The following is a 12,661-nucleotide window of genomic DNA, read 5'->3' as shown; positions in this document are numbered from 1 at the left end:
TCGAATTTCATATAAATCTCAAAAAGCATATCTTAATTTTTTTTTTTTTTTTGAAACATGCCTATGCATATGGATATTAAATTTCCGGTGACGAATCGATGGAATATTCAAAAAAAAAAAGTCAGAATATTTTCATATGAATTAAAAATAATTCATGAGGATCAAGGAACAATTGGTAGGATAGGATTTCAATTTTCTACGCAGAGTTGTAAGTTCTACGAGAATTTCAAAAATTGGCAAAAACTGAGCGTTGTTACGAGGGGCGTATGAAGCCATTTCCTGAAAAACAATGGAAGGCTTACAAAATGATAAGGTCATCAAACAGTAAATGTCAGAGTCATCTCATTCGAGTTTTGATTCAAAAAGAGTTCCAAGATGAAAAATTCGAGAATTGACGTATGGTTTGAAGATTATACATCGAGGACGGTCCAGAATAATTAATGGAATCGAATTTTTGAGTTTCCTATGGGAAGTCACAATTTTCGAATAAAAAACGTTGGGGTGGATATGAATGACTAAGTTTTTGTCAAATCTAACTTCATCAAAATTTGTCCATCGAAATCCCCAGCCGGATTATGAACCTGGACGGCTCTGATACCACTTAAATGTCACGCCCCGAGACCGGGGTTAGTCGACACCGGCGTTGTTCAACAATCACATAATCGTCAAACAACAAGCCTCGTAGTTCAGTATAAACCAAAACCAGTCTATTTCATAAATAACTCAAATAATCTTGTCTTACAGTGATAAATTCCAAAACGAAATAAAATGTGCGGAAGCAGTGTACAACTTGAATCGAAACTTAGGAAGAACATAAGCGAGAAATCTTCATATCTCAAGACTTCCTCACCAACTCCAAAGCATGTCTTATTTCATCCTCGTCTACTTGATCTTCATTCTTATCTGGGGAGAAATGTAAGGGGTGAGTGTTTGGGAAACACTCAGCAAGTGGGGGCCGATCGATTACCACAAATACATATAAATATAATTTAAAACCCATATTGCAAACTGATTTTTCAAAACATAGTATCTTATATCAGATCAGAATCGGAATCGAAGTGCGAAACAGAGATTATCAGACAATTCAGAACAGAACGAATCAGAACAAATGAAAACACTGTTATTCATCTCGTTATCCATGGTCAAATTGTCCCCAATATGTTAGTCCTCTAAGGGGTGAGGCCAAAACACAGTTTTATACCCACTGATGGGGCGACAGTACCCACTGATGAGGGCCGAAACACAGTTTTATACCCACTGATGGGGGCCGGAACACAGTTTTATACCCACTGATAGGGGCCGAAACACAGTTTTATACCCACTGATGGGGGCCATATATAATTTACAATCGTCGTTCCACATCCCACTCGAATCATAACAGTGCACCACGAAATCAGATGTATCAAACAACATTTATCGGAATTTTTGAATGAACTCAGCAGAATCAAAGAACATTGGAAATAGAAGAACATATCGTACATCGATCGAGATTTTATAAAATATATAATAGCATTTTCCGAAGATGATTTGACACACATAGACGCATGTCATGAAATACTTATACAAAGTTTAAGTTACAAAGAAATACATATCAAAAGCCCACTTACCTGATTTCGTTTGGATTAAGGCGCTAGAAGGACATGCTAAAAGAACTTCGTTCGAACAAGGTTGCGGTAGAGCTTCGACTAGGCTGCTGCAAAATGCTAAATTTCGAATTCTTGAAATTATGGGGAGGGAGTTTGCTTCTTATATAGGCTTGAATAATCAACTATAAAGGTAAACCCGGATCACTCCAAGAATGTCGCTGATTGCTTAATCAACGTGATGATTGCACTTTTCTCTCCCGAATGAACGTGGCCTCTTCTTGATTCAAGATACACACCCGAGATTCATGCTGTAATGGTGAGTGATTTTGGCTCCCTTAAGTGCAAATGCAGAGTGATTTTGGGCTGCATGAATCTCCTCCAAGATTGGTGTCCTTCCATATTGCACGGTCTTCACATTTGATACCACTTAAATGTCATTACTCATGGTCATTAACCTCCTTTTAATAACACCTATTCATGGCCATTAGCATCATATTTAAAATGCCTATTAATGATCATTAACCTCTTCTTAATTATCATTATTTTTCTTTTAATATAGCTAGTTTAATGGTTCATTTGTTGTGGTTTAGTTTAGTCATTAAGAATAGTGATAAAAGGTCAATAATGTGGGAAAAAATGATTATACGAATTTACAAGATTATGATTGCCTGGAACGCGAATAATGTTGTGCCAAAAATGAGCTGAAATTTCCTATGACATATATCGATTTTCTCGTTGCAAGATTTCGGCTTTTCACATCCCTCCCTCCTTATTAGAAGTTTCGTCCTCGAAACTTGAGTTAACTCGATGTAGATATGAAATGATTGATAAATTCAAAATTTAAATCCATGTTGAATAATCTATGGTTCGAGTTCAATTGATTCAAGGAAAAATTAAACTTGAATTCTATAATACGAAGACGATAGGTTTCAAAACACAAGTAATTAGATGTAAAAAAAAAATATGGACAAGGGTGTCCTTATTCCAAAAGACTTATGGGAGCTTAATCTAATCAATAACGTTTCCGTCTCCTAACTCCTCGTTAGCGTCTTCTCCTTGTGCATTTAGTGGTTGTTGCTCATGCTCGAGTGCAATTTGCTGGTTGGCGATTTCTACACTCAAGTTTTGGTTGTTGAGCTCAAGTTGTTGCACATAGTTTTCCATTTCATGACGATAGACATTGAACTCATGTTCAAGTTGGTCACAAAACCACTTCTTAGCGTGATAGTGGTGGCACGAAGCTTCGGAGGTGGCAAACATTTGTTGACCATACTTTTGCGACTCTTGCAACTCTTCTTTGTAATCTTTGAGTTGCTTCTCCGCAAATTTCTTGTCGAAAGTGAGTTGTCTCCCTTCTACTTGAAGGTGATCCCTAGCTTTCTTCAACTCCTCTTTGTCATAAAGCAAACTTGTGATGGTACCCCTAAGTTGCTCGATTTCGAGCTCGAGTTCCCTAACGGTCTTGGCTTGCGTCGTCATTTGCTAACACGAAATTTAGAATCTTGCTTGAAGGGGGGAACGAAAATATGAGAGGATTGTGATTTTTTTTTTTTTGTGAGTGACTTTCTTCATCTATGAGGAGATATTTATATAGCTATTTTGGAGAAGATGTAAGGTAACAATTTTTTAAGGCCATTGATTCATTTTAATTTGTACTTAATTGTGTGCCAAATTCTAGGTCAATGAATGTCTCACGTTTCTATAATAAAAAAAAACATTTAATTGCATGACAATGATCATGGGATGAAATTTTCGAAATTTGAGTTAAGAAGAATTCAAAATTTCAAAAATATAGGTGAATGTGATGGCTAAATTCTAGTGTTTAAGGTAGCTTTCCAAATTTAGAGATCGATAATGATGTTACAAAAATTGAAGGTAGGTAAATGATGAGGCCTGATTAAAGGATGCATCATTGAATGAACAATTTTTGAACAATATATGAAAATTCTAAAATATAGGTAGGATTGTATAGGGACAAGTAGATGAATAAATAAAATTTTAAAAAGAGACATGATATATGATCTACCCAAGAAATGTATTATAAATTTAGTTATTAATAAGTAATTGACAAAATAAAAATTGGGATGCGAATGGTTCCTGTGTTCAAGAAGAATTAGATTAGATATTGAAGGCCGAAAGGTGATATGTTCAATCAATTACATTGATATGTACGTGAATTGATTTGATTGCAATTAATTCTATTAAACAAGAAATTAGTAATAGTTTAAGACCATACTAAAAAAAATGAAAATTTATTATTTGACATTAAAAATATAATTGGGAATGATGTTTCAAATCAAGACCATATATTCAAGTCAAGAACATAAATTTATATGTTCACATAAATTTGCTTAAAATCCTAAATATAATTTTTTTTTTAACTCTATTAAAATTTAGTCATGAGTATCACCTCCACACTTAAAAGTCAATCTAACTTAAACTCAAAAATTAAAATCTCAAATTTTCTATTGACCTATTAATATAAAGACTAGTCCCAAATCGATTTCATATAAATCTCAAAAAGCATATCTTAATTTTTTTTTTTTTTTTGAAACATGCCTATGCATATGGATATTAAATTTCCGGTGACGAATCGACGGAATATTCAAAAAAAAAAAGTCAGAATATTTTCATATGAATTAAAAATAATTCATGAGGATCAAGGAACAATTGGCAGGATAGGATTTCAATTTTCTACGCAGAGTTGTAAGTTTTACGAGAATTTCAAAAATTGGCAAAAACTGAGCGTTGTTACGAGGGGCGTATGAAGCCATTTCCTGAAAAACAATGGAAGGCTTACAAAATGATAAGGTCATCAAACAGTAAATGTCAGAGTCATCTCATTCGAGTTTTGATTCAAAAAGAGTTCCAAGATGAAAAATTCGAGAATTGACGTATGGTTTGAAGATTATACATCGAGGACGGTCCAGAATAATTAATGGAATCGAATTTTTGAGTTTCCTATGGGAAGTCACAATTTTCGAATAAAAAACGTTGGGGTGGATATGAATGACTAAGTTTTTGTCAAAATCTAACTTCATCAAAATTTGTCCATCGAAATCCCCAGCCGGATTATGAACCTGGCGGCTCTGATACCACTTAAATGTCACGCCCCGAGACCGGGGTTAGTCGACACCGGCGTTGTTCAACAATCACATAATCGTCAAACAACAAGCCTCGTAGTTCAGTATAAACGAAAACCAGTCTATTTCATAAATAACTCAAAATAATCTTGTCTTACAGTGATAAATTCCAAAACGAAATAAAATGTGCGGAAGCAGTGTACAACTTGAATCGAAACTTAGGACGAACATAAGCGAGAAATCTTCATATCTCAAGACTTCCTCACCAACTCCAAAGCATGTCTTATTTCATCCTCGTCTACTTGATCTTCATTCTTATCTGGGGAGAAATGTAAGGGGTGAGTGTTTGGGAAACACTCAGCAAGTGGGGGCCGATCGATTACCACAAATACATATAAATATAATTTAAAACCCATATTGCAAACTGATTTTTCAAAACATAGTATCTTATATCAGATCAGAATCGGAATCGAAGTGCGAAACAGAGATTATCAGACAATTCAGAACAGAACGAATCAGAACAAATGAAAACACTGTTATTCATCTCGTTATCCATGGTCAAATTGTCCCCAATATGTTAGTCCTCTAAGGGGTGAGGCCAAAACACAGTTTTATACCCACTGATGGGGGCCGAACACAGGTTTATACCCACTGATGGGGGCCGGAACACAGTTTTATACCCACTGATAGGGGCCGAAACACAGTTTTATACCCACTGATGGGGGCCATATATAATTTACAATCGTCGTTCCACATCCCACTCGAATCATAACAGTGCACCACGAAATCAGATGTATCAAACAACATTTATCGGAATTTTTGAATGAACTCAGCAGAATCAAAGAACATTGGAAATAGAAGAACATATCGTACATCGATCGAGATTTTATAAAATATATAATAGCATTTTCCGAAGATGATTTGACACACATAGACGCATGTCATGAAATACTTATACAAAGTTTAAGTTACAAAGAAATACATATCAAAAGCCCACTTACCTGATTTCGTTTGGATTAAGGCGCTAGAAGGACATGCTAAAAGAACTTCGTTCGAACAAGGTTGCGGTAGAGCTTCGACTAGGCTGCTGCAAAATGCTAAATTTCGAATTCTTGAAATTATGGGGAGGGAGTTTGCTTCTTATATAGGCTTGAATAATCAACTATAAAGGTAAACCCGGATCACTCCAAGAATGTCGCTGATTGCTTAATCAACGTGATGATTGCACTTTTCTCTCCCGAATGAACCTGGCCTCTTCTTGATTCAAGATACACACCCGAGATTCATGCTGTAATGGTGAGTGATTTTGGCTCCCTTAAGTGCAAATGCAGAGTGATTTTGGGCTGCATGAATCTCCTCCAATATTGGTGACCTTCCATATTGCACGGTCTTCACATTTGATACCACTTAAATGTCTTTACTCATGGTCATTAACCTCCTTTTAATAACACCTATTCATGGCCATTAGCATCATATTTAAAATGCCTATTAATGATCATTAACCTCTTCTTAATTATCATTATTTTTCTTTTAATATAGCTAGTTTAATGGTTCATTTGTTGTGGTTTAGTTTAGTCATTAAGAATAGTGATAAAAGGTCAATAATGAGGGAAAAAATGATTATACGAATTTACAAGATTATGATTGCATGGAACGCGAATAATGTTGTGCCAAAAATGAGCTGAAATTTCCTACGACATATATCGATTTTCTCGTTGCAAGATTTCGGGTTTTCACAAGAGATGTGAAAAAGTGGACCTTGTTTATGCTAAATTTCTCTGCCAATTTAACATACTGTATATTAACTTGCAGGTGTAGACGCGCACAGCCGCACACACACACAGGCACACACACTTGTGAAAGTTTTAGAGTTTTTTCTTTAATCCTGTAGTCAGCCACTTAACAAATAAAGAAGTGCAAGATTCAGTCCTTTTAAGGGCTAGTTTCCATCGAAGTACAACTGAGATTCCCTTGTCAACTAAACTGTTACAAATTCAATAGCATAATATCTGGAGCTGGACCTTTTGTTAGGATGTCAGGACTCAGGGTAACTAGTAAAAATCATCAAATTATTGTAACAACGATAGTTAGAACTTAGAATAAAATAGATTATTGTGCATCGCTTTGCACCCTATCTCATGAAGTTTTAGAAATTTTTTAGGAATCTTTTTCAATCTTTTGAAGTAAAACTAGGGAAATGTTATGTTTTGAAAATTATTCTCCTCTTGACATATACCAGTTTGTCTCGAGTGTAAAAGGTATCTAGGTGTTAAAAATTACCCAATGAAAGACTTCATCTAAGTATTCTGTAATTATTTATGGAACCAACATGTGATCTTATCATTCACAGCATTGTCGAACACTTGACAAGCTGATAAGTGATAACTTTAGAAGTCTGCTTTGCTTAACTTTCATTCAATGCATGTTCCTAAATCCATTGTATTATGTGAACATAAATCAATATAGACCCTGTTTTAGACCTTTATGAAATTATCCATTCGGCAATGACTTCATTTCAACATAAGCACCAATTGCAGGACCAAATCCCTAGATAAGACCCCAACGAAAAATGATGAATAGGCTGTGATAGACTTTCAAATTTATGTACCGCCACATAATTACAATTGGTAGGGGTATTGGATTTTGACAGAGCCACTCTGCTTTTGTAGAAATATTTTCCTGCATTTGATCTTACATCTTATGTTGGGTTTTCTAGATTCGTGTGCTTCCTTAAGCTAATCTGATCATATCTTTAGCAAATAAGAGAGTTGGATTCCCATGCATATGCATATATGTTTTGAGTGGCACACCTAATAATGCAATGAATCGAGATTCTTTGTTAAAATTTGTTCAAATTATTTTACAAGAAATGTGACTATGGTCTTTGATATATCTATCTGCATGATCGTTTCAAATGAATGATGAATGCAATTTGATTTCCTAAGTTTGTTCTACTGTCCTGTTTGACTCTGTTTAATTATCACTGCTTCATTTTATTTTCCAGGATCATCTATTCATTTTTCCACCAACAGTTTAGTTAAGCTGTGTCCATCCCGTCATCTGTTCATATTTACTGAAATCTCTAGAAGATAACACTTCTTGGTATTTGGTTTGAATTGTGGATTATTACAAAGTCATTTGAACATAATTATTCTTTCAGTGTGATTTTCTGTGAAGCTGTTGCCATATATGGAGTCATTGTGGCTATAATTCTTCAGACAAAACTGGAGAGTGTATCGTCTTCTAAGATTTATGAGCCAGAGTCCCTTAGAGCTGGCTATGCTATATTCGCATCTGGAATAATTGTGGGTTTTGCAAACCTTGTATGCGGGTGAGTACTATTTTTTTTCTTTTGTTCAGTTGGCTCTTGTAGATTGTTGAAAGAATCAACATTTGTTTTGGAGCCGAATCCACTGATTTTGTCTCTTACTTTCACTAAGGTTATGTGTCGGAATCATCGGAAGCAGCTGTGCATTATCTGACGCCCAAAACTCATCTCTTTTCGTCAAAATCCTTGTTATTGAGATTTTTGGCAGTGCACTTGGATTGTTCGGCGTTATTGTTGGCATTATCATGTCGGCTCAAGCAACATGGCCATCTAAGGCATGACTTCATACATTCGTCCCTGTGTTTACCGATGTTTGGTATGTGTAATGTTTTGCAATTTTCTTATACAAATCTACCATTTTTTGTATCTGTCATGTAACCTTAAAATGACGCAAATTGGCAGAAGAAACGAAAGAACAAGAAAATAACCGAATCCCTGAATTATAACCTCTAGGTTCTGTATGTAATTTAATCCCATTAAATAAAATTTTCTTCGGGATTTCAGACTACTTTGATGTGAATTTATTCATGATTTCATAATGTCCTAGGTGTGTATAGTAGCTGTTTGCATGATCATCAAATATGTTTCCTCTCTATGATTATGGAAATCTGAAATATATTACTGCTTTATTGAGTTTGTCTAAATTAAAAACTATTATGATGTCATAATATAATTCTTTTCTCAGTACTAAGACTATTCTATCTATTCTATTATAAAAGTTGAGCCCCTGTGGTAACTAGATTTGGTTTCATCAAACTAAATTTACATATTTGACATCATTAATTGGTTTTGGTTATGATTTTATCTGGATTTCAATATCATCCAGTGTTTTTTAGTTTTTATATAATATTCAATTTCGTCTTTTTTCCATTGTCTGTAACGTTTCATTATTTGACGAAATACCCATAATTTAAATCGATCTTTTCTCCGAAGAAAACGATTGTATCCCCTACTCTAATTCACAAATATTTGGCTATATATGATTGTTGGTTTGTTATGCGATTATTTTTGAAATAAATATTTTTAAAAAATGTGTTCCACAGAAAGCATGCGTCACACCTATTACTTAATCCAATAACCAGTCTAAACTAGACTTTGCAAACAACATTCATCGATACAAATCTTACACTCTTCTTATTACCATCTCTATAACAATAATTGACGACTAATTAATTATGAGCGATTAATGTAGTAGAGAATTTGTCGATCTTTTATTTTGGACCGTACCTCTCGACTCTTTCGCCGATCCAAGCTCTCATATCGCCCAACACTACGTTAGCATTCTCATCAGGCTCACCTTGTATCAAGGAATGGTACATCCCTTCATACAATTTCAAAGTCTTGTCCTCGCTGCTCGCCTTCTCGTACAGTTTCTCCGAGCCTGATGAGCAAGCGAGCCCATCTGATGTCCCGTGAGCCGTAAAGAATGGAATTGCTACCTTGTCGAAGTTGTTCTGAACATACTCGCATTGTCTTTGCAACTCCCTCATTGTTCCCACTCTAGGCTTCCCGGTGTACCTTCTTGGGTTGCTCGCGATGATCTTCAGTTTCTCGGGATCTTTGATGGCTTTTCCGATCATCTTGTTATCAGGCATTGCGGCCCAGGTGTCCGCCAATCCAAATAACAGTCCATATGCCAACAAGTGTACCTTCAAAAACATATAGTAAAAGATGTATCATAATATCCATGCTAATTGATACTGATCTCCCTGAAACTATGTTCTAAATGTAAATATTTCCCATCCACGACCATCTTCGTTCTCCCCCCATTTTTCACGAGGTTAATACTCTGTCCTGCTATAAAACGCCTTGCATAGAGCATGAACAATTATTATATATATCAACCGAATGAATCCATGGATAGACGTAGAATCTTGTAACAAAACAATGTTCTCTGAACCAAAAATCTCCCAAAACACAATCAAGAACCACATAGAAATTTTGCTATCTGGTCTAAGTCAATCAGATAGTACAAAATTCTAATCACATCCGACACAGTCAAGATACAATCAACATTTAGTTCAAGATTTCAAATGTAACAAGAATTATACTAAAAATACAAAATTCAGAACTAAATATAAAGTTATTATAAATTTGATATCCATATTCCACCAAGAATATCTGAAATCCACAATTTTTTTATCAGCTATCAGCGGATCAACACTAGAAATTGAATTATCAATCAATTCTGAAAGGAAAAAAATGTGTTGGGTTCCAAGATATAAATATCTTTTCTTTGTTCATAAGTTATTGTTAAATATTTGATTTGAGTTTTGGCTTTCTAGGCTTGCATAGAGATTGACTCGAGATTTAATTTGATATGCTTAAGAGTTTATTTCCTTATAAACTTCATCTTTAGAGATTTATTCAAAGGATCATCTCTAGGTCAACATATCTATGTATTTGCAAAGAAACTTCAGAAATACGAGTTGGAACTATCGACGATAGTGCGAAGATACAGAAATATATACATGAGATTTTCCAGAACTTAATCGAGTGAAGATTTTGTGTGATTGACTCATTAGGTTTGTTGTATTGCCGTGAAGTATTGGAGACACTCGAAAACAACACTCGTGTAAAGTGCTGGTTGAATAGATATTTGTCGCTCCAGGTTTCAGCGATACCGTTGTTGCATCAGTAGTTTCGTGTTTGTTCATTTGAAATGCAATTTACTTCCAAGACTTGTTAGGGAAGATAGTTTTTCGTAGTTTCACCAGTGTTGATTTTGTAAACTAATTAAAATTTTCTAGTAAATAGCTTGCCCTGGTTAACTTGAGCATGATTTATTTTTTCTTATTTTATTAATTAAAATTTATTTATCTTTTTAATTAATATATTCTTTTGTTGTGAATAATTGTGTAAAAGGGTTTATTTCTTTATAATCTTCATCTTTTTATGATTTGTAGAAGTTTATTCAAAGGATCATCTCTAGGTCAAGATATCTACATATATGAAAAGATACTACAAAAATACGAGCCGAAAAATCGACGATAGTGTGAGAATACAGAAATATATACACGAGATTTCCAGAATATAATCTAGTGAAGATTTTGAGTGATCGACTCAAGCTGTTTGTTGTGTTGTCATGAAGTGTTGGAGACACTCGAAGATAACACACATGTAAAGTTTTGGTTTGAAGAGTTATTTGCGGCTTCGGGTTTCAGCGATACAGTTGTTGTATCTATGAATTTGTTTTTGTTTATTTGGGATACAATTTACATCCTAAATTTGTTAATGAAGATAGTTTTTCGCAGTTTTAATTTTCTAGTGAATATTTTCAATGAAGCACTACACAGTTTTTTATACTTGTACATGATTTATTTTGTCCAATTTTATTCATTGAAGTTTATTTTTGTATTTAATTAATATATTAAGTTGCATATTGTGAATAAATTTGATCACACAGTTTTGATATTTTTATACTTTTATTTTAAACAATTCTATCAAATTCCACCCAAATACCTTAGAGGGCTTCATGGGTTCAGGAATGACGAACAACGGAGCCGAGAAGATCAAACCAGTCCATAAATCCTTCTCCGATTGAAAGTACATCAAGAGAGTCGCAAGCCCGCCCATGGATTCCCCAAGTAAAAAAGCTGGCAGATCCTTATACTCCTCGCTAACCCTCACACTCTTAAAGAAAAACAGAGAAGCCGCGGCTACTTTATCGAGGTCTCCGAGGTAGCACCTTAGCCCGTCGCTTCGTCCGTGGCCAAGGAGATCAGCGGCAAAGACCGCATATCCCCAGTTGGTGTAATTCATGCAGAATTTCTGGAAAAGCCATCCGGTATCAGAACCGTAGCCGTGGGTCATGAAGACGGTGGCTTTGATGGGTTGTACGGGATCGAGGGGAAGGAATGACTGGGTGAATAGTTTGCCGTGTGGGGTTTGGAAGTGGCTTTGGGCGTTGCGGACGCCTTGGGAGGTGTAGTACTCTTCCTCCGGCGTGTCGCCCCAGAAATTCGGAGGTGGAGGGGGTTGTTCCGGCGGCATCATGGGGAGGAGAATGGTGGGAACTTGGCACGGGATTGAATTTTATATGGCGAGTTTCACCAAACGCGATGTGGTGGGGAAGCGGTGGTGGGTGGAGTTGGTGAAACCACTATACAACCATTTTTATTGGATAAAAACTACTGTACGAAGTATATATAAATATGAATTAATGGTAAATGTAGCAACTTAATATGGGGTTTTTTAATTTTTATTTTAAGTTAAATTTCACTAATTTGGAATAGTAGATCTATTACAAAAATCAAATTTTGTTTCGGTTGGATTTAAATTCATTAATTACAAATATTTTACTTGTTTGAATTTAAAAATTTTCAAATCTACTTAATAACAAAGGCAGTATATATTAAATGTATCCAAAATGAATATTCATTGAAATCTATGCCTAAAGCAAATTTCTCTTTCCTAATAAAATTCATTAATTCAACCTCGAGTAGATCTTTTGTGAGACAGTCTCACGAATTTTTATCTGTGAGACGAATCAACTCTACCAATATTCACAATGAAAAGTAATATTTTTTCATTTATGACCCAAATAAGAGATCCGTATCACAAATACGACTCATGAGAATGTCTCACACAAGTTTTTGTCTTCAACCTCATTCTTAATGTATTTATGATTTTAATTGCAGTTTCTTTTTTAAATATATCATCAA

General features: G+C 34.9%; 2 protein-coding genes across 2 annotated transcripts; one reads left to right on the top strand and one right to left on the bottom strand.

Annotated features, from left to right (window-relative positions):
* Positions 1-6,701: 6,701 nt before the first annotated feature.
* LOC140824115 (V-type proton ATPase subunit c''2-like) lies at positions 6,702-8,505 on the top strand. The gene is made up of 3 exons (XM_073185716.1): positions 6,702-6,716; positions 7,756-8,000; positions 8,110-8,505. The coding sequence occupies exons 1-3, from the start codon at positions 6,702-6,704 to the stop codon at positions 8,276-8,278; spliced, it is 429 nt and encodes a 142-aa protein (XP_073041817.1). The 3' UTR covers positions 8,279-8,505.
* A 545-nt stretch (positions 8,506-9,050) lies between these two features.
* Positions 9,051-12,094, bottom strand: LOC140822969 (caffeoylshikimate esterase-like). The gene is made up of 2 exons (XM_073184015.1): positions 11,460-12,094; positions 9,051-9,646 (listed from the first exon to the last, which is right to left on the bottom strand). The coding sequence occupies exons 1-2, from the start codon at positions 11,991-11,993 to the stop codon at positions 9,209-9,211; spliced, it is 972 nt and encodes a 323-aa protein (XP_073040116.1). The 5' UTR covers positions 11,994-12,094; the 3' UTR covers positions 9,051-9,208.
* Positions 12,095-12,661: the final 567 nt, after the last annotated feature.

This window comes from Primulina eburnea, chromosome 2, assembly GCF_022965805.1.
Source record: "Primulina eburnea isolate SZY01 chromosome 2, ASM2296580v1, whole genome shotgun sequence".
NCBI classification, from domain to species: domain Eukaryota; kingdom Viridiplantae; phylum Streptophyta; class Magnoliopsida; order Lamiales; family Gesneriaceae; genus Primulina; species Primulina eburnea.
This window is presented reverse-complemented; position numbering and strand designations above follow the sequence as displayed.

Bases quoted from the DNA above. Each gene is read 5' to 3' on its own strand.
- LOC140824115 (XM_073185716.1), top strand. The intron at 8,001-8,109 runs GTGAGTACTATT...ACTTTCACTAAG, and splicing joins TTTGCAAACCTTGTATGCGG to GTTATGTGTCGGAATCATCG.
- LOC140822969 (XM_073184015.1), bottom strand. From the start codon at position 11,993: ATGATGCCGCCGGAACAACCCCCTCCACCTCCGAATTTCTGGGGCGAC. The intron at 9,647-11,459 runs GTATTTGGGTGG...ATGTTTTTGAAG, and splicing joins AACCCATGAAGCCCTCTAAG to GTACACTTGTTGGCATATGG.